The sequence below is a fragment of the Copadichromis virginalis genome, linkage group LG1 (assembly GCF_057382275.1).
Source record: "Copadichromis virginalis isolate Kocher_CV1m ecotype Utaka linkage group LG1, C_Virginalis_male_GT1.1, whole genome shotgun sequence".
Taxonomy (NCBI): domain Eukaryota; kingdom Metazoa; phylum Chordata; class Actinopteri; order Cichliformes; family Cichlidae; genus Copadichromis; species Copadichromis virginalis.
In genome coordinates, this window is record NC_140618.1 from 41987357 (window position 1) to 42008786 (window position 21430).

The following is a 21430-nucleotide window of genomic DNA, read 5'->3' on the forward strand; positions in this document are numbered from 1 at the left end:
AGGTTTAGTACCGTCTCCAAATTGAAGGCCAAGCTTTATAAAATGGTACCACATTTGTAAAGAGCCCACATTTGTGGGCAGAGCAGCAGTCTGGGTGGTTGTAGCTCAGGAGGTAGAGCAGGTCAACTCCTAATTGAAAGTTAGGTGGTTTGATCCCTGGCTCCTCCAGTCTCTATGCCAAATATCCTCGGGTAAGATATTGACCTCAAGTTGCTCACTGATGCATCCATCAGATCCATGTGAATGTTAGATTGAAAACACTTAACACACATAGGAAGAAAAGTGCTTGTCTGGATGAGGGGTGTTGTACATTATGAGGCACGAGTGCTTAGGTAGAGTAGACAAGCACTGTCCATCCCACTCACCAATTTTGTTTTTGTTTTGGTAAAAGCACTATCCAGTCCTTTTACCAAAAACAAAAACAAAGAAATAATTGACCGAACACTAGTTTCTTCACTTTTTGTACGAAGTTTATAAGCTAAGCGATAGCACTGAGACAAGTAACTGGCCTATTACATATATGGACGTTTTTAGTCATTATATGATGTATGAATGTTTGTACACATTTTGTGAATAATCATTTTCCTGATACACTCTGGCTTGTATGTCTTCTAGTTTATTTGCACCATGCCACAAAGTTGTACCTCCAGGACCATTTGTGACATCATGTGTCTTTGACACTTGCAATCTTGGCAAAAACAGCTGCTGCAGTCTGGAGGCTTATGCCACTGAATGTTCTAATGAAGGAATCTGTATCGATTGGAGAAATGCTACCAATGGGCTCTGTGGTGAGATATACATATTATATCCATACAGTTGATTTTTTGGTTATTTGGTTTTTGCAGTTCTGAACAATGTGCTCTTAACATACTTCCATCTTTCAGAGCACAAGTGTCCAACCAACAAAGTGTACATGCCCTGTGGTCCATCCGTAGAGCCTACATGCAACAACGGGTAGCGTAAACCATATCAGTGTGAAGAACTTTTGTTTGTTTAATGACCCTGATGAATTTAGTGATGTGTATTTTCTGGGGGGGATATGGAATATTTTGATAGTAGGATTAATTAAATATATATATATTTTTAATCAAGATTAGCCCAATCTCTATTTTTGATGGGCTAATTCATTTTCTCTCATCAGATACAACACGGCATACCAAACAGTGGCATCCAGTAACAACACTAAGGAAGGTTGTTTCTGTCCTCATGGTACCACATTATTCAACACAGTACATGACATATGTGTTGACACCTGTGGTAAGACCAGATTCTGCAGAACGCTATTTTGCTGGGCTTTGAAATATTTTTCTCCCAAACATCACCTGCTACTGTCTGTGATTGCCTTTCAGCCTGTGTTGGACCTGATGGAAAACCCAAACAGGTGAGAACTCTGCTCTTATGTTCATGCCTTCTTAACAATGAATAAGATGTGTGAATCTGAATCGGTGTGTTTCTTTTAAACAGCTGGGCGAGACTTGGACAAGTGACTGTCAAACCTGTGTTTGTGACAAGGACTCCATGAGCGTCCAGTGTGAGCCTGTTCAGTGCCAGTCTGTACAAAGTCCTAACTGCAGCGAGCCTGGCCAGCAACTGGTCAACAATACAGTGAACTGCTGCACAACACAGTCATGTGGTCAGTTTTAGTGTCTTTGAACTAGCTTTAAACAATGTCTTGCCGTTGATATCACACAAATGGATGACTGACACTGATGAAAATTGCCTTTCCTGGGACTAGTACTGTCTTTATGCTCAAATTTCATCTCAAAGCGTTTTTGTTACAAGACTCGTCCAGTCGATCACAGACATTATTCACGCAGCACTTTCATCCCTCTGTGCTTTCTGACATTTACACACACACTCCATTGGATGCATCAGCGGCAACTTAGGATACTTGAATACTCAAACTAGAAGAGTAAGGTATCAATCCAACAACCTTCTGGTTCGTGGACAACCCACTCCACCTTCTGAGCCTAATATGCCAGATAACACCTGGAGGTAGTCTCATGCCTGGCACATTCATAACGTAGTTATTTAGCTTAATGGAAAATATGCACATTTGCATTTCTGTTTGCTTTTCAGAGGCAGCTTGGTTCTGTGTGATTGAAATCTCCATCTCAGTCAGTGAATAATAATGAAAACGAAAACTCAAAATCACAGAAAAATCAAGATCGGTAGAGCTTGTGCCAATGTACTTATTGCTGTTCTTTGAAATCATCACATGGTTGTTTAGAAAAAAAAAGACTACATTCACATTAATCTGTTGATTACAATGTTTTGGAACAAACATCAGATCTCAGGGACAACGATCACGCTGCTTTTCTCAACTGATATAGATGAATGTTCTAGGACTAAAAGTGTGTCATATTATTTGATGAAAATGGAGATTATCAACCTACATAGGGCTTAATTCAAAGACACCCCAAAAATCAAAGTGAAAAAAATATGTGGCAGGCTAGTCCATTTTGTAAAATTTCTTAGCAGCAACTCAAAATGATATTTAGTTGTTTGCCCATGTGCTTAAATCTGGCAATGTCAGATATATAGATGGTCTCCTGTGGGATCTCCTGGGGGACACCATGATGGGAAATGCCAAGCACTTAACGGTGCAGGGTAGTGGATCACCGACTGTGTCCTGAGGGACTCCTCCCAGGTCTGTATTAGGGTATAACTGAGTTCTTGGACAGTCTAAAGTGCAACCTGGTGGTGTTGGATGGACCAAAGCGTAATGTTGTAGAGGCGTTATATGGGACTTAGTCAGGTAATCCTAGAAGCCATTCAATGATATTAATTCCTTTATCCTTGAGGAACTATCTGCATCCACATGAGCCTGTTCATCGTTGTGCACCAGGGTCTGATAATAGATCCAAGGATTTCATCCCAATGCTAGTCCGGCAGTCCGGGTGTCATCATAAGTCTTGAGTAGAAGATACCGGTCCTACTCGTGGGTTAAGGACCTTCTATGGCCCTGTCCAGCCCTTCCACTGTGCTGGAATACACAACCAACCTTCTGGCAATGGCACATATGAGTATGTGTGGACCTCACAGTACCAAGGTACTGTACTGAGGTCACAGTACTAAGGTCAATACAGGTCAACACAGTCCTTCACTCTCAGACTGCTGGCTTACTTGTTGTTCGTAAGATATTTAAAAGTTAAATGGAAGGTATACACTTTCATACACCACTTTACATTTAATCATTAGTTATTATTAATCTTTGGGTCTCTTGTACAGCTTGTGTTTGGTCCTGTCTTTCTCCTCTCACCCGCAGCTAGTCACAGCAGATATAAGCCCTTCCCTGAGGCTGGTTCTTCTTCCTGTTAAAAGGAAGTTTTTCCTCCCACTGTCAGCAAAGTGCTTGCTCATAGGGGTTATCTGACTGTTGGGGTAAGACCTTGCAATATTGTAAAGTCTTACCCTTGCAACATAAAGTGCCCTGGGGCAACTGTTTTTGTGTTTTGGAGCTATATAAATAAAATGTAATTTCATTTCATTGAATTAAATTAAAAGAGAGCTTGGCTCAGCAAAGTCCCTTCCCAGCTTGTACTAAATCATGTAAACAGTTGCTTTCCTGGTTCTTCAAGTTATTGTTATCAAATGGAAAGTTGTGCAAATCTTCATCATCACATTCTGACAAGTTCTCGTTCCTTTTGCAACAGAATGCAACGTAAACCTGTGTCCTCCTCCTCCCACGTGCTTGCTGGGCTTCCAACTGAGCATTACCAATGGCACCTGTTGTCTATCCTACAACTGTGGTATGTCACTCTAATCCATCAGCCTGTGAATGGAAGTGAATGAATAAATGGATGGAGTCTAGTACAATGTAAACTACAACAGATCATCAATGCATATGTGTGAATGTTAACTAAACCCATGTCTCTTTGTGTCTGCAGTTCCTAAAGGTGTATGTGTCTATAACATGACTGAATACAAGGTAAGCACACAGTTCAAACTCTGGAAACAAGAAGTGGTTTTCCCTAATACACTAAACAAGAACCATCTGTTGTCCTGAATTATACACATAACAAAGTGCAGCATACTGCAGCATCCTGCACTTGATGTATGTATGACTTACATCAGTATATTCAACTTTTTAAACTGTGCCTGACTGAAAACTGAATGAAGCCCAGCTGTAAAGTTACAACAGTGAAAATTGTGTGAGGCTCTTTCGCTGGAATGTATGTATTCAGATGGATGGTTAGGTCTTCATTTCAATCGCAGCTATTGGAAAGCAAGTAAATCAGTTACATTTGTAGGCAAAACTTCACATGGAAGAGTGTCACAGCTGAACACACCAAGTAGCTTTAACGTGTATTCAGCCCTGCAGTTCAAAGTGATAGGGTTCTAATGTGCAGGTAGAAATAAACAGCAGCACGGAGACCGCATGAAGTGCTTATAGCTTGAGTTAATTTTACCGCACTTGTGGCGATGAAATCACCAGTCTCTCCTATTTGTTGGAAAAGTGTTTTTTTTATGTCAATTTTTATGTTCTTTATAGATCTCTATTACTCACTTCACTGATACGATCTTTGATTGGACTAGGGAGTGCTCAGTTGACATGTAAAACACCCCCTTATATATGTTATCTTTGACTGGTGTTTTAGATTTTGTCAAGCCAGCTAACTCTCTCTGTGCTGAACTTTGTTTTATACTCATCATTACGATAAGGCTTAAAATAGATATAGAGGTATGAAATATTCCTTGAAGCAATTAATATAATATATAACATACAATTCTTTAGCCTGGTACCAAGATCCCAACACCAGACACACTATCAGAACCCCCGCTGGAAGCACCAGAAGCACAATCAATTGTAGAACAAGCATCAGTAACAACAACAACACCATCAGGAGCTGGAGAAATATCAACAACGTCAGAGTCGTTTACACCCGGGCCCTGCCAGGAATGTTACTGTGGCCCCGAAATGGATCCTGTCACCAAGCTGAACATCGTTATCTGCAAACCTGTCGTCTGCAACGAAAACTGTTCTGCTGTAAGCTCATTCACATGCCAACTCGCACGACACATTCATTACATCATAAAGAGGAATCATCGCCCCACACTTCACACCAGCAAGCCAGCCTGAGCAAATCGCAGTATAAGGTCCAGAACAATAGCACCAAAAAACTAGAACCTTAGATGTGAATTGAAATGAACAGCTTTGTGAAACTTGGTTAAAAAAACTCCAAAACAAAACACTGAAGCAGAGCTATTCTTATTTTCTGCAATAGAAAATAATGTTCATTGCTGAAATGGTGTTGCTATGTTACATTAAACACAACTGTAGCTTCAAATAATGAGGCCACATATGTATGCACACGCAATCCTTCAGACTTCTCTAAACAGCATTTCTGCTATTTATTTTAGTAGTAACTCGCTATGATGTCACTGACATTGGATATCACTAATATCACTCAGGTGCACAACGTTTACTGGGCACATAGAAACACCACCCGTCTGTTGTTCAAATGTTTTCTTAATGAGGTGGAGCCGTCCAATAGAAAGTTGGCCTTTATACCTTTAAGGTGAGAGAAGAATTAAAAGTACGTTTCAGATAATGAACTAAATGTTATTAAGCACTGTGGATTTTGAAACGCTACTCTTTAAGAACTTTATGAAGGCATCATTAACAAATAAGTTAGCCTCTAAGTACATAAGTGTTTAACTTATCCTTTATATACTGGCTTTCTTCTTTCATTTTGTTGTGCAAATAGTAATGATGAAACCTTTTTAGCCCTTTACTGATTTCTTAGGTTTTTACATACTTGTCACACTTAGATGTTTAAGGTAGTCAAATACATTTTTAAATTAGATAAAAATAACTTAAGTAAATATTAAATACAGTTTTTCAATAATGAAAAGAAAAGAATGCCTGACGATGCTAAAAAGTCATTGGCCCTTCAACCTACTAACTGGCTGTGCCCCCTTAGCAACAACTGTATTCAAGCATTTGTGATAAGTGGTCCTTCACATGCAGACATGTTTTAATTCAGCCACAGTGAAGCATATTCCAGCATCCCCAGGTCTACACAAACACACACATACTTCTTTCCTTACAAAGCTCTCTCACTCTTCATATCTCACTCTTTCGCAGGGTTATGAATATCAGACTGAACCAGGAAAGTGTTGTGGAACATGTGTTCAGATGGACTGTATTTTCACCACACCTGACAACGTGACGGTGCATGTTATTGAGGTCAGTACTGCAGCCAACAGCGAATAAATGCTAGCATTAGAAGCACCACAGCAGGACTCCTTTCTTTTTCGTTCTTAAAAACTAATCAGCAATTTAGGACCTAAAAAACAAAAGCTTATAAATTCAAAGCCAAAAAAGTCTTTTTGAAATGAGATGACACACAGGTACCCTGTGTTTTGAGCCAGAATTGCTGTTTTACATGGTTTTACAGGTCAACAGCTCTTACACACCTCCTAATGACAAATGTGTGCAATATACCTGTGAGAAGCTCAACGGACAGCTTGTTACCAAGGAAACCAAGGCTACTTGTCCTCCCTTTAACCCCTTGGACTGTGAACCTGTGAGTTTATTAGACTTTTACAGATCAGATTGGTGGATTTTGCATTTTACTGCTGAATATTTCACACAACATGAAATGTCTTCCTCCTCCAGGGCACTGAAACAACAGATGCCAGTGGGTGCTGCCCAACCTGTAAGCCATCAAACTAAATAACTAAATACATGTTAAGAACAAAGTTTAAAAATGTGCCTCACGTGAGTGTGCAACTGTTGTTATATGTTCCAGGCAATATAAGTCTGTGTAAGACCCAGAAGGAGCAGAGAATCCTTGAACTGAACAACTGCAAGAGCGCACAGCCAGTTAACATCACATATTGCGCTGGACACTGTGACAGTTTCTCCATGTGAGTCTATTATTTGAAATTTAACCGAGAGCGCCTTCATTTCCCTTAACTGGCTGCTACATGTTCACTGTTTTCATTGCATACCAAAGAATACACTATTATTTATCTGCTGTAGGCAAACTCATGAATAATGAATAAGAACTAGTATATATGAGTGCAACAATAAAGTAATGATCATCTTTAAACATCACCCACTCAGGATTAGGCATTGTACAGAACATTCAGATTTTTCTGTTGATTAGTTACTGTAACTAGTGCAGACTTCATTAACTGGTCTTTCTCTGTGTGTGTTCAGGTACTCTATGGAAGCCAACACAATGGTACACAATTGCGAGTGCTGCCAAGAAGCCACCACAAGTGTGGAGCAGGTGGAGCTTACCTGTGCTGATGGGTCTAAGCTGCAGCACAGCTACACCATGGTTCAGTCATGCCAGTGCAGCAAAACAGAATGCGTGGAAGGGACAACGCCCAAACCACAGCGCCGCAGGAGACGCTGATCATCAGTAACTTAAATGCTTTACAATGGCTCGACCACCTCGACACTGAGTGTGCCTCATTTTCTTATCTCTGGTTAAACAAATGCTCCTTTTCTGTATCACAACATACCACTGTGATGTAAACTGTCTTTTCTTGGTGATGAACATTAAAGTCTTTCTGCAACATGAACATTTACACCAAGTCTTTGTGGGGATTGAACATAAAAGTTTGAAAAACATGGAGGTTTAAGACTTTTTGAAGACAAATTTGACATTGCGAAGGGAACAATCTTACAGAAATGTTATATTCCATTTCCATTACATCTGCTATCGGCTGGCTTCTAAATCACCTTCTCACTTAAAAACATTCAATTCAATTCAATTTTATTTATATAGCGCCGAATCACAACAAAGGTCGCCTCAAGGCGCTTCATAGGTAGCAAAAACATGTGCACTACTTGTTCTTGTCTAGTGACATGTGACTGCAATTCATGCTGAATCATAAATATTCTGAATATTCTGAAATCAGTAAACACCAATGGAATACCAAAGTTCCTGGACTGAAAGATGTGTATTACACTGAGATAACAGAATCACATGACACCACTGCACTTTCAACATTAAGAGTTTTGCAGACTGACAGTCTCATGGAGAAGAACTTTGGCAGACAAAATGTTGGCAGGTTACAGGTGTGAATAGAAGACTTAAGATTAGAATATACAGTCACCAAGGAGCATTGTGGGTCTTAAAACCTCTGCAGATGTCATACTGTTGTCCTCCATTCAGATATCAGTAGCAAAGTGACATCTTCAAACTCATTTGGAAGGTAACTGCACATAAAACCTTCATGTCCTGACTTAGTGATGGTAAACCTATATTAACTTTGTTAGAAATGACTCACAGTGGACAAAAGAGTTCTTCTAACCAGGGTAGTCATTCACTCATTATTATTACTGCATACATTTCTCTATATATACACAATGAATAATTTGAAATGCACTACACACTTTACAGATACCAATAATACAGGAGGTTGTGATTTGCTGCAGTTATGGCAGGTGCAAAACAAACTGTTTACAAAAGCATCAACAGAAATATTTGGTGCACTGTGAAAATCCAATCCTGTGATTAGAGGGTAGAACACCCACTGAGTGGCTATACCAAAATGACTGTCAGAACTTGGGAGCAGAGTTGTGTTTAAGCTCTAGGGACCTTATTTGAACTGGAAACAAAGCTCTTTTGGGAACTCGGCTGCTGCTGCAGTGTGTGAGAGTATATTACTGTGGGAGGACTATAAACATGTCTATAAGAGAAGGGGTGGAGCTCTGTATATAGACTACTTTCACTGTGAATGCATGCATCTGTTAGCATGTCTGGTATCAGACTGTCTTGTATAGTTAGAGCTCCTCAGCCATCTGCAGCAGAGAGTTGATGGCAGCATCCTTGTTGCCTTGCTGTGCGTCCAGTACAGTGCGAACCACCTCTTTATCCAGGTTGGGGAACATGTCCTGCAGAGCCTTAAGGTCCTGCTCAGTGCATGGTAGGCCCTGGTTCCCAATTGCTGGCATGGTAGTTGGCACTGCCATAGGCATCATGCCCTGGTTGTAGACCGCAGGAACTCCTAGGAACACAGATGACACTGCTTATACAAGAACCAGCTTTTAACTTATTAGATACAAGGTTTCACTGACTGACCTGTGATGGGCACGTATCCTACTCCTTGTTGATATACAGATGGCATAAAGACGACAGGCTGAGTCATCATTCCTGCTGGTAAAGACTGGCACAAAGACAGGGTTAACAATTTCACTTCATGGAAATAAATGAAACAGAAATGAAAGATGGTTTTCAAGATATTTCCTGACAGTGAAGCAACACTTGATCATTTTGAAAGCCTTTTCCTTAAAACTAAATCAAAATGAATAATAGATATTACAGGCTATCATGTTCCAAGCTTTCAAGATTAGTTTTGTTACACTATACAAAACAATTTATGGATACTTTGTCATTGTCCAAATACTTCCGGGAATAATAAACCGACTGTGGATCCATAGTAACAGCATAACCAAAACTCAATCTGTGATTTAACACACAGATGTGTGATGCACTTTCCATCTTATCTGATGAAGGGTGCGTGTAAATGTCCTCACAGCAAAAGACATAACCAGGTTGATCATGCCCTCCTTGTCGTCACCCTGCCGTCCACTCAGGCTGAACCACTCATCCACCACTCTGCCCTCCCTTAGGCCTTCAGGGATGGTGACATGTGTCCATGCTATCCTGTCATCCATAGAAAATGCTCTCTGTACATCAACACATGGAAACAATTATCAGGTCAGTGGATAAATGCAAATGTATACTGCTGGATCATTAACAGCAGAGTTCAAATTCAACGGTTTCTTCATTTGTAAGGCTTTAAGACAAGGAAATTACCAGAGTATGAAAACAATTCACACAACAGTTCAGCTCAGAATATAAGATGTGACCAAAACGTTCTGGGAAGAGGCCCATAACAAACAGCTTGCCTGATTTAAATTTAGCCGTCTCTCCTTCAAGCTTGTTTGGCACCAAATATCAACAACAGTTTAAGGCACCTTATACTGTAAGGCAGGGCTGCCCAATCCCAGTCCTCGAGAGCTACTATCCTGCAGCTTTTAGATGCATCCCTACTCCAACACAGCTGAATCAAATGGTTTGATTACCTCTTCAGCATGCCATCGTGTTTGGCAAAGGCCTGATAACAAGCCATTCATTTGATTCAGGTGTGTGGGAACAAGGATGCATCTAAAAGCTGCAGGACGGTAGCTCTCGAGGACCGGGATTGGGCACCCCTGCTGTAAGGTAAAGACCCTACAAGAAAACCCAACGACTAGACAACCGCTTATGAGCGAGCACTTGGTTTTTCCTTGGTGAAGGAAAAACTCCCTTTTAACACAAAGAAACCTCCAGCAGAACTAGGCTCAGTGAGGGGCAGCCATCGTTAAAAAATTAATTAATTAAAAGAAAAACTGCCAGTCACTGATGAGCTGATGTAATTTCACCATAGACCTCAACCTCAAGCAGATAAACTTTCAACTTCTGTTTCAAATTGACTACATTTTGAGATAATGGATCATAACTGGCGGTGAGAGTGGGGTCTCTTGTTAGTGCCAAGCAGTTTGGAGAACATCCAGCACGTATTTCAGAAGAACAAAAAAAGAAGTACAAGAACAAGTACAAAGGGACATAACAGGACTTCCCCCGAGAGATCTAAAAGGTAAGAGTCATGCTGAAGATGGTCCAGAGGCGCATTAGAACAGGATCTTTAGATTTTGTAGGCCTTTTCCCTGAACCTTATGATTACACCCTATATCATCAATAAATATGCACTGTTGATAGAGACAGAATGTAAGAAAACATAGTTTCAACTGTAGTTTCATTTACTTTGTCCATCCTTGACAACACATTTCCTCATTTGAAGGGTGAAACTACAGAAACAAGGAGCTAGGAGAATTGTAATAGCACTGACACGGCATTATGTCCAGGAATACTATGCAAATAAAATCTAAGCATAAAAGCAGTCCAGATAGTTTTCCCCTGGAAATCTTAAGTAAAAAAATTACTGCTTAACAAATAACCTTGTAACTTTTTAGTAGCGTTCACAATACTGTCACATAATAAAACTGAAAAAAATATTAGGGTTATTCAAAAGTAATTTCCATCCACCATTTCACCCCCCTGACATACGTAGAGCTAGAGGAGTATTCCTGTAACCTCCACAGAGCTGTGTTTACTTGGCTAGCACATTACCAACTGCTAACCTCCACCTTTGTAGCCTGCTCGTACTCAACAATGTGTTTCTGCCTCCAAGTGGTAAAAGACAAACAATTTCTTTCACCTTTAGAAGGAAGAGTTTTCTTGCATATTTTGTATAGTACTGTGCTTTATTGGAGGATGTTGAAGTAGCTGTTTTTAAATCGCATTGCATTGGATTTTCTCTTACAAATGCAGTTTGTTTTTTGGATGATACCGTACAGGTGCACCAGTGGATGACCTATTATGTTTTTCTTATAAAAAAAGTAAAACACCCAGCACGCCCCTGCGGGCGGTTTATCCTTCAAGCTCGGGTCCTCTACCAGAGGCCTGGGAGCTTGAGGGTCCTGCGCAGTATCTTAGCTGTTCCCAGGACTGCGCTCTTCTGGACAGAGATCTCCGATGTTGTTCCTGGGATCTGCTGGAGCCACTCGCCTAGCTTGGGAGTCACCGCACCTAGTGCTCCGATTACCACGGGGACCACCGTTACCTTCACCCTCCACATCCTCTCGAGCTCTTCTCTGAGCCCTTGGTATTTCTCCAGCTTCTCGTGTTCCTTCTTCCTGATATTGCTGTCATTCGGAACCGCTACATCGATCACTACGGCCGTCTTCTTCTGTTTGTCTACCACCACTATGTCCGGTTGGTTAGCCACCACCATTTTGTCCGTCTGTATCTGGAAGTCCCACAGGATCTTAGCTCGGTCATTCTTCACCACCCTTGGGGGCATCTCCCATTTTGACCTCGGGACTTCCAGGTTATACTCGGCACAGATGTTCCTGTACACTATGCCGGCCACTTGGTTATGGCGTTCCATGTATGCCTTGCCTGCTAGCATCTTGCACCCTGCTGTTATGTGCTGGATTGTCTCTGGGGCATCTTTACACAGACTGCACCTGGGGTCTTGCCTGGTGTGATAGACCCCAGCCTCTATGGATCTTGTGCTCAGAGCTTGTTCTTGTGCTGCCATGATTAGTGCCTCTGTGCTGTCTTTCAGTCCAGCTTTGTCCAGCCACTGGTAGGATTTCTGGATATCAGCCACCTCCTCTATCTGCCGGTGGTACATACCGTGCAGGGGCCTGTCCTTCCATGATGGTTCCTCGTCTCCCTCCTCTTTCTTGGGTTTCTGCTGCCTGAGGTATTCACTGAGCACTCGGTCAGTTGGGGCCATCTTCCCAATGTATTCTTGGATGTTCGTTGTCTCATCCTGGACTGTGGTGCTGACACTCACCAGTCCCCGGCCCCCTTCCTTCCGCTTAGCGTACAGCCTCAGGGTGCTGGACTTGGGGTGAAACCCTCCATGCATGGTAAGGAGCTTTCTTGTCTTTATGTCAGTGGCTTCTATCTCCTCCTTTGGCCAGCCTATTACCCCAGCAGGGTACCTGATCACGGGCAGGGCGTGCGTGTTGATGCCCCGGATCTTGTTCTTACCGTTCAGCTGACTCCTCAGGACTTGCCTGACCCTCTGCAGGTACTTGGTGGTTGCAGCTTTTCTAGCGGCCTCTTCATGGTTCCCATTTGCCTGCGGGATCCCCAGGTACTTGTAACTGTCCTCTATGTCTGCAATGTTGCCTTCTGGTAGTTCAATCCCCTCAGTTCTGACTACCTTCCCTCTCTTTGTTACCATCCGACTACACTTCTCCAGTCCGAACGACATTCCAATGTCATTGCTGTATAGCCTGGTAGTGTGGATCAGTGAATCGATGTCTCGTTCACTCTTGGCATACAGCTTGATGTCATCCATGTACAGGAGGTGGCTGACAACTGCTCCGTTCCGTAGTCGGTATCCGTAGCCAGTCTTGTTAATGATCTCACTGAGGGGGTTCAGGCCTATGCAGAACAGCAGTGGGGACAGAGCATCTCCTTGGTAGATCCCGCACTTGATGGTGACTTGTGCTATGGGCTTGGAGTTGGCCTCTAGTGTTGTACGCCACATCCCCATTGAGTTCCTGATGAAGGCTCTTAGGGTCCCATTGATCTTGTACAATTCTAGGCATTCCAGTATCCAGCTGTGGGGCATTGAGTCATAGGCCTTCTTGTAATCAATCCAGGCAGTGCACAGGTTGGTCAGTCTGGTCTTGCAGTCTCGGCTGACTGTTCTGTCTACCAGTAGCTGGTGTTTTGCGCCTCTGGTATTCTTGCCAATTCCTTTCTGTGTCCCGCTCATGTATTGACCCATGTGCCTGTTCATCTTAGCCGATATGATGCCTGACAGGAGCTTCCATGTAGTACTGAGGCAGGTTATTGGTCGGTAGTTGGAGGGGACCGGTCCCTTCTTGGGGTCCTTGGGGATCAGGACCGTCCGGCCTTCGGTTAGCCATTCCGGGTGTCTCTCGTTAACTAGCAGCTGGTTCATTTGTGCTGCCAGACGCTCGTGGAGTGCAGTCAGCTTCTTCAGCCAGTAGGCGTGAACCATGTCGGGCCCTGGTGCTGTCCAACTCTTCATACTGGAGACCCTTTCTTGGATATCTGCCACTGTGATGGTTACTGGACCCTGTTCAGGGAGGTCGCTGTGGTCTGCCCTCAGATCCTCTAGCCACTGAGCATTGCCGTTATGGGTTGCATCCTTCTCCCATATGCTCTTCCAGTATTGCTCCGTCTCCAGCCTTGGTGGTGCTGTTCTCTTATTGTTCCCTTGCCACTGAGAGTACACCTTTGCTGGTTCTGTGGAGAACAGCTGGTTTATTCTCCTGCCTTCTATCTCTCTGGTGTAACTCCTCAAGCGGCTGGCCAAGGCTGTGAGTCTTTGCTTGGCAGTTTCCAAGGCCTCAGGTATGGACAGCTTGCTGTATTTCTTAGGCACCTTATTTGTCGCACCTTGCTGCAACTCCGTTAGTTGGCTAACCTCCCTCCGTGCTACTTTGATCTTATATATATATATATATATATATATATATATATATGGCTTTAGGTTTGATAGGGACAATGAGGGAAAGAGAGAGGGGAAGACATGCAGCAGAGGGTCTCAGGTCGGACTCGAACCTGGTCTGGCCGCTCCCAGCTTTGCTGCATATGCTCCCCTGCTCATTCCAGTGAGCTAAACCGATGCCCGACCCATTATGTTGTTCTAATTGTGTTCCATCTTCTTCTTATATTCCTCCTATTTTCTCCCCGCTTCTTTTTTCTTTCTGTCCTTTTGTTTTTTTCCTCTGACTGTCAGCTCTGTTATTGCCATATTTCACAGCTTTTGGCCATACTACCTTGAGCATGCCCAATCTCATCTGATCTCGGAAGCTAAGCAGGGTCAGACTAGGTTAACAGCCTGAGCATACCAGGTATGTATGCTTGGCTCATCTACTAACCTGAAAGGTTGGTGGTTTAATCCCTAGCTGCTCCAATCTGCATGGCAAATATCCTTGGGCAAGATACTAACCGCAAGTTGCCCTCCAATGTAACAGTTTGTAACAGTTTGTAACAGTTTGTAACAGTCACACCCACATCAGAGTGTGACTGTTACAAAGCACTTAAGATTAAAAAAGTGCTTCTATGAACGGATGAATAGAAACATGTTTTAAACCGCTTTGAGTACTCAGGTAGAGTAGAAAAGTGCTATATAAGAACCAGTCCACTTACTTGCACAATATGATAATGTTAAAATGAAACAGACAAATGGATAAAATGAAAAAAAAGAAGAAAACAAAGAAGAAGACCCTATAGAGTTAATCTTTGAAAAGCTGTGCCCATGTCTAACCATTCAGAAGAGAAGCTCTGTGACCTCCTCACCTCATCAAAGATCTCCAAGTAGAAAGAGTCAACCCCAGGAGGCACCGTGCACTGGATCACCTTGTTCCAGCGTGGGTTTTTGGCTCCATTATGAGCAGTTGGTGTCTCATAGACAGCATAGCCCAGTCTGATCCTACAGTATGGATCCATTCGGGTCATACCATAGTTTTTAGCCAGTTTGGCCTACACAATAAAACAAGACAGGTGGCTTCAATTAACTGATTAATTTAAGATTTGTGTATTACAGTATAGCTAGCACGTGTACTCCTGTGTTTAATCTAAGTTACACACAAAAACATAAACACTAACTAAAACTTAGTTTAGTTTATCAAGATCCCCATTAGCTCCTGTAATAGCAGAAGCTACTCTTCCTGGGGTCTGAGGAACTTTTTAACCAAAAGGTTTTTCAGACATAAAACATGAACTACATGAAAGACAAAAAAGATTTCCACGCCACCACTGGGTTAGTGAACTGACCTCTGCATTAGACTAGTTCAACAAGGAGGAAACAAAATAAACCTGTCTGTTAACTAGCACATAGAATATGGATGAAGATCCAAAAAAATAACAGTTTGTTATAAATAGGGATGGGTATCGAAAACCGGTTCTTGTTGAGAACCGGTTCCCACTGTTTCAAATCCTTGGAAGTGTTTGCCATTTTTGCAAACGATTCCAGTCGCCCCGAATGACGTCACCACGTCGCGGAGCGTCATTTACCCGGCAGGAAACACGGCGCCAGCGGCTCAAATGCTCAAAAGTTTGGTTATACTTTACGAGAACGGATGACAACAGGGCAACTTGCAATACTTGCAAAGTAGATACTTCATTTAAGGGAGGAAACACTACGAATATGCAAAAGCATTTGCTCACAAAACACGCGATGACCTTAAAGGAATGTCGTGTTTTTAATTCCGCTCCGGACTCGTGAATCTCAACCCAGCAGCAGCGGTAATGTTTGCACGTCCTCTCCCGTTAATGCGGCAGGTAAATAATCAACAACAGTGCATATTATGTTAGCGCGATCTGCCTTATTACAAACCTGCCATTACTGTGCATTTAGTGACCATGATGAGACAGAGTCTGGCTCAGATGCTGGCAGTTCTCGCTGCAGTCTACCGGTAGCGTCTCCTTTCAGGCCAGGATAGACGAATGTCACCGAGCAGTGACTCAGTTTGTGGTCAAAGGCTTGCACCCGTTTGCCACAGCAGATGCCCCCGATTTCACTTTGGTAAGTGAATGTGTTTAATTGTAGGCAGGGACATTACTGGATATTCTTGTGTAATTGCTACAGAATAATTTATGTTACACTTTGTTATTGCTACAGAAGAATATTTATTTTATTATTTTACATTTACATTTTTTTTCCTGGGGACCCTGTGACACCCCATTGAAGAGCCGTAGGCTGGATCTCTTAAGATCTCACTGTTGGGTTTGTAAGGCCATGTTACTCCTAAATTTGTCTCTTGTTCAAAGAGAAGATAAAAAACAAAGTTCTAAGCTAATTGACTTTAGTGTTCTCCTTTTTTAAAAATAAGAATCGATAAGAGAATCGATAAAGAATCGAATCGTTAAACAGAATTGAAAATGGAATCGGAATCGTTAAAATCTTATCAATACCCATCCCTAGTTATAAAGAATCTGTGGCACTTTTGCTATAATGACTTTTCAGTTAAAATTTAGAACTTAACAAACTAAACAAGAAGCTTTTATGTGTAACATAAAAGAACAAGCTGTTGGTGTGTATATTTTATCCACAATGGTACAAATACTGAAATGACATCCAGTTGTACTTCTAATAGTGAAGCTGTGCTCACCTGGACCACTGTAATGCTAAGTCGTCCTACAGTGCTTATGGAGCCTCCATACTGCAGCTGCCTGGCTGCCTGCGCATCCAGCTGGACCTGCTGCTGCTGCTGAGTGGGAGTGATTCGCAGAAAATCCTGTGGAAGCTCCCCAATATACACCTGAAAGCAAAAAACTGGTTTAAGTTTTACCCAGAAAAACCAGCATAAAGGGGGCTGGAGGAAGAGAGGATTGCTTGGTGCTGTACTAAGAGAGATACTAATTCATGCAAATTATTTAACATTGTATGTATTTTTTGAGAGAGAGAAAAGAACAAAATACAATCTATGGAAGAGAGAAACCAAAAGTTACTGACATGCAGTATGTAGTATTGCCATATAACTTAAATATGGGATAAATGAAGTGCTTATTGAAACTAAGATGAAGGCGAAGAGGAGAACAAGTGGAAAACAAATGAAGTACTCTAGCAGGGTGATCCAACCCTGACTACAAACTCAGAGCTGGTTCCACAGGAGAGGGTCAAGTAAGCTAGAAGCTCTCCCCCATTTCTACTTTTGAAATCTCTCAGAACCACAAATAAGGAGAGGAAAGTGCTCTATTGAGAAAATATAGTATTATGAGGTCTTTATAGAGTATATTCATTCAGGTCTTTGTATGTAAATGTGAAAAATATATATACCGTATTTACCGCACTATAAGGCGCACGTAAAATCCTTAAATCTTCACAAAAATCGACAGTGCGCCTTATAATCTGGTGCGCCTTATGGATGAATTTTGGTTTGTGCTTACTGACCTTGAACCGGTTTTATGTGGCACACTGTGCTCAAAAATCTGTCAAAATTTTTTTTAGAGGACCGTTGCCAGGAGCCTCGCAGAGTAATACGTACTGTGCTTCAACACAACATTCCCGTGTTGTGTGTGTATAACGACTCCAAAATGGCATATTTAAGCGTATTTTAACCTTCGAGCAATTAGTTATGCAGAAGAAAATGGAAATAGAGCAGCTGTGACATAATTCGGCATTAATGAGTCGATGGTGCGCAAGTGGAGGAAGCAAGAAGATGACCTAAAACAAGTAAAGAAGACCAAAAGGAGTTTCCGAGGGAACACGGCGCGATGGCCGCAGTTAGAGGACAAAATTGAACAGTGGGTTATTGAACAGAGAACAGCAGGCAGAAGTGTCTCTACAGTCTCTATTCGACTCAAGGCAACAGCGGCAGCACATGACATGCAGATCAGCGACTTTCGAGGGGGACCTTCTTGGTGCTTCCGTTTGATGAAAAGGCATAATCTCTCAATCCGCACAAGAACTACCATCTCACAGCAACTGCCAAACGATTACAAAGAAAAGTTGGCCATTTTCAGCACCTACTGCCAGAATGAGATCACTGAAAAGAAGATCCGGCCAGAACACATCACTAGCATGGACGAGGTCCTCCTCACCTTTGACATCCCCGTGAACCGTACTGTTGAGAAAACAGGGACCAGTACGGTATCTATATGCACCACAGGGAACGAGAAGTCATCCTTCACTGTAGTTCTGGGCTGCCAAGCTAATGGCCAGAAACTACCACCCATGGTCATTTTCAAGAGGAAGACTTTACCAAAAGAAAAGTTTCCGGCCGGCGTCATCGTCAAGGCTAACTCAAAGGGCTGGATGGACGAGGAGAAGATGAGCGAGTGTTTGAGTTCATGTCAAGAGACCGGGTGGCTTTTTCCACAAATCTCCGTCTCTTTTGATCTACGACTCCATGCGCGCCCATCTCACCGAGGCTGTCAAAACCCAAGTGAAGCAAACTAATTCGGAGCTTGCCGTCATTCCGGGTGGATTAACCAAAGAACTCCAACCACTAGATATTGGTTGTTCAAAGTTAAATTACGAGCTGCGTGGGAGCATTGGATGACAGAAGGCGAACACACATTCACCAAAACAGGGAGGCAACGCCGAGCAAGTTACGCCGCTACCTGCCAATGGATCGTGGATGCTTGGGCTAAGGTATCATTCATTCATTCATTCATTTATTTGTTCATTTTCAGGCACAACAAATACCTTTATTGAACATAAAATGCACAAAACATCAGTCTCAAGTGTCGTCCGAGCTTTCACGAAGGCTGGAATAATCACTGAACAGCTAAGTAACAGCAACAAGACTGATTCAGACAATAATGAGAGGGATCCGGGCATGCTTGATGCTGAAATTGCCCAGCTGTTTACCGTAACTCAGACACGGAAGGTGAAGAGTTTGAGGGAATTGTGGAAGTTGAATGTACTGGAAAAAGTAAGTGTATTTTTCAATATTTAATGTGTTACAGCTTAACAGTGTTAAGAGTTACTGTGAATGAGCTTAATAAAGGTCAAGTTATCTGACTGTTTTGTTTGTCTTAATGCGTCATATAATACGATGCGCCTTATGTATGAAAACAGAGCCAGTCTTCAACAGTGCGCTTTATAATCTGGTGCGCCTTATAGTGCGGTAAATATGGTACTGTAACCTTATTTTGGGGCAAAGTCAATAAATATTTGAAGCAGTTTTTATCTTATTTGACTGGTGATGTACTAGTGACGACAGAAACGTAAGTTAATTTAGATAATGCTTCAAAAGTACTACCCGAAAAAGTCCCCAGAGGTATTTCTAGGTTACTGCAAGAGTCCCGTCTACAAGCAGGACTTCGGTTAACGTTACATTCTTAGACACCCGTATTCAAATGAGGGTTGGTGGACTTAATCGTGTTTTACATATCAGCATGCTAATTTGAACTCTAACTAGCAGGTACAACCTACAGTCAATTAAGTGAGTCATGATGAGACTTTTGGTTTTTTGGTTTGGTTTGGGGGTTTTTTAACTTTTGTTGAAATTGTTTGAGAGGTGTTGATTTATATGTATGGCTCACTTGGAAGACATCTTGGTGATGCTGCTGAATTTTAGTTAGCTACACTTAGGTCCATCACTTGTTGTAGAGAGACTCAGTTTTTGTAGTTATCTAGACCACTACAGTTGAAAATCCTTTCAATCAATGAATGACAATCAATGACATGCGTGATGTCACAAACATCACCACATGCTTTAGTTTGTTTGTTCTGAATAATAGCCTCGTGACAGCCTTCCTTGCTGTCATCTGACATCTCTTGGGTTTCATATTCACAATTACAGTGAAAAGTTACAGAATACAAAATTCTTCACTCTGAATCAACTTCAGATATCATGGCTGCTTTATTTGTCACGTAATAACAATGCAACAGGACCCATTTAACCTGTCTAAACAATTAATTCCAAAATTTTTGGTAAAAACTCCAGAATTAAAACTTAAGGTATGCATTCTGATCACATATTGTCCGATTTAAAATCCAATGTGGTGGTTTACAGACAGAAAACTTTGTCCAACAAATTCTAACTATATAATGACGGATCTTTTTACTGCTCTGACCAATCCAAATGAATTCACTCAGTGGGTGCAAATGCTGCTAGCAGTGTTCAAGCATGAGTCTTTTTCCCCAGTCATTACAGCCGACTATATCTCTCACTTTCTGTCTTCCACGAGTGAAACTGTACAAGAGAGAAGGAGCAAAGAATGTAGCATTAAAAAACTGCAAGACATAGTGGGGTGAATCAGTTTGTCTTCATCTACCCGAATAAACACAGAAAATGATGCGAAACTTATTGTCGCTAAGAGCAGGACTTTTTAGGATTTTGTGAGTTTAAAAGACGTAAACCATGCCTTTAATATGTTTATCTAGCCTTTCTTCCAACATTTTAACGTAATGCTAGCACGTGGAAAATATTGGACGTGAACACCGTTTTGCTCAAGTCTCAGAACTTCATTAACTTGTAATTAGTCGGTTTCTGAGTAATCATTAGATCAGCTCACCACAAATCAAAGGCTTAATTTTTTCTGACTCTTTGTAATCACAAAACATCCGGGGTCCTCTAAGCAGCAACACAGAAACTGGAATTCAGCTTCCCAGATCTGAAGCACGGGAGTGAAACTGTTCTTTATCGTTTGTTGTGTAACACGGAACACATCAGTGTTGCTATCCTGGCAGCTTAATCCTTGAGTTGCTATTAGCTACCTAAGCTAACGCTTATCCGTTAATTACTTTCGTCGACGTTTTGAATGAGGGGTATTGAATGCTAAGCTAGTGTCCGTGCTGTACAACTCTTTCTTGATCATTTAATGAACCAGAACTACAATCCAGAGCAACGCCTAGCTGTGTGCGTGCCAGTGCGAACAAACTAGACAAACACCGAGGTCGCTACCTGTCCCCTCTGGGTGCTGATGGTAGTTGCCATGTCGTCTCCTCTTTATCGGGATTTTCTATTTTTTCTTAAATCACAAGCTTGCGGCGTTGAAAAACAAAACAACATATACTGTCCACTACAACGGATGTTTACCCTTCGAAAGACCTCCTCTTCCTGCTTGTTTTTTTATATATGTCATGTGACAACCAGTGTTACAGTGCTTTACCGCCACCTACTGCGTTGGAGTGGGCAATAGACCCACTCTAGCCAAACCACCTTCAAGATTTTTCAGTTACTACAGAAGGTGAAGAGTCACACCTGATCCACAAATGAATGGAATGCATTCAGTGGCGGTCCAAGGCTGTTTGGCGACCTGGGCGAGCACCCCCCCCCCCCCCCCCCCCCAATAACAAACAGCAAACGACTAACAAACAGCCATCATAATTCATCATACAATGAGAATAGGACAAATCAACAATTGACACTGACTAATTAATATTGTGCTGAACACAGTCCAAAAGA

The 21430-nt window shown here is 42.0% G+C and overlaps 2 protein-coding genes across 2 annotated transcripts in view; one reads left to right on the top strand and one right to left on the bottom strand.

The window, feature by feature from the left end:
- Positions 1–7542, top strand: part of LOC146719337 (uncharacterized) — a 53293-nt gene extending 45751 nt beyond the window's left edge. The window contains exons 45-57 of the mRNA XM_085462125.1: positions 616–788; positions 885–954; positions 1142–1257; positions 1350–1381; positions 1465–1633; positions 3657–3752; positions 3891–3931; positions 4739–4990; positions 6092–6193; positions 6405–6533; positions 6626–6665; positions 6759–6876; positions 7172–7542. Coding sequence (XP_085318251.1) covers positions 616–788; positions 885–954; positions 1142–1257; positions 1350–1381; positions 1465–1633; positions 3657–3752; positions 3891–3931; positions 4739–4990; positions 6092–6193; positions 6405–6533; positions 6626–6665; positions 6759–6876; positions 7172–7373 — 1540 coding nt within the window. The 3' untranslated portion in view covers positions 7374–7542. The remainder of the gene's footprint in view (positions 1–615; positions 789–884; positions 955–1141; positions 1258–1349; positions 1382–1464; positions 1634–3656; positions 3753–3890; positions 3932–4738; positions 4991–6091; positions 6194–6404; positions 6534–6625; positions 6666–6758; positions 6877–7171) is intronic.
- Positions 7543–7904: 362 nt separating this feature from the next.
- tollip (toll interacting protein) lies at positions 7905–21215 on the bottom strand. The gene is made up of 6 exons (XM_085463669.1): positions 20927–21215; positions 16682–16831; positions 14868–15050; positions 9503–9655; positions 9048–9132; positions 7905–8973 (listed from the first exon to the last, which is right to left on the bottom strand). The coding sequence occupies exons 1-6, from the start codon at positions 20957–20959 to the stop codon at positions 8750–8752; spliced, it is 828 nt and encodes a 275-aa protein (XP_085319795.1). The 5' UTR covers positions 20960–21215; the 3' UTR covers positions 7905–8749.
- Positions 21216–21430: the final 215 nt, after the last annotated feature.

What these genes read in the sequence shown, in the direction of transcription:
- tollip (XM_085463669.1), bottom strand. Translation starts at nt 20,959, where the DNA reads ATGGCAACTACCATCAGCACCCAGAGGGGACAG. An exon ending in TTAGCATTACAGTGGTCCAG is followed by an intron (nt 15,051 to 16,681) that starts GTGAGCACAGCT and finishes TTTATTGTGTAG; the next exon opens with GCCAAACTGGCTAAAAACTA. An exon ending in ACCTGGTTATGTCTTTTGCT is followed by an intron (nt 9,133 to 9,502) that starts GTGAGGACATTT and finishes TCTTTGTGCCAG; the next exon opens with TCTTTACCAGCAGGAATGAT.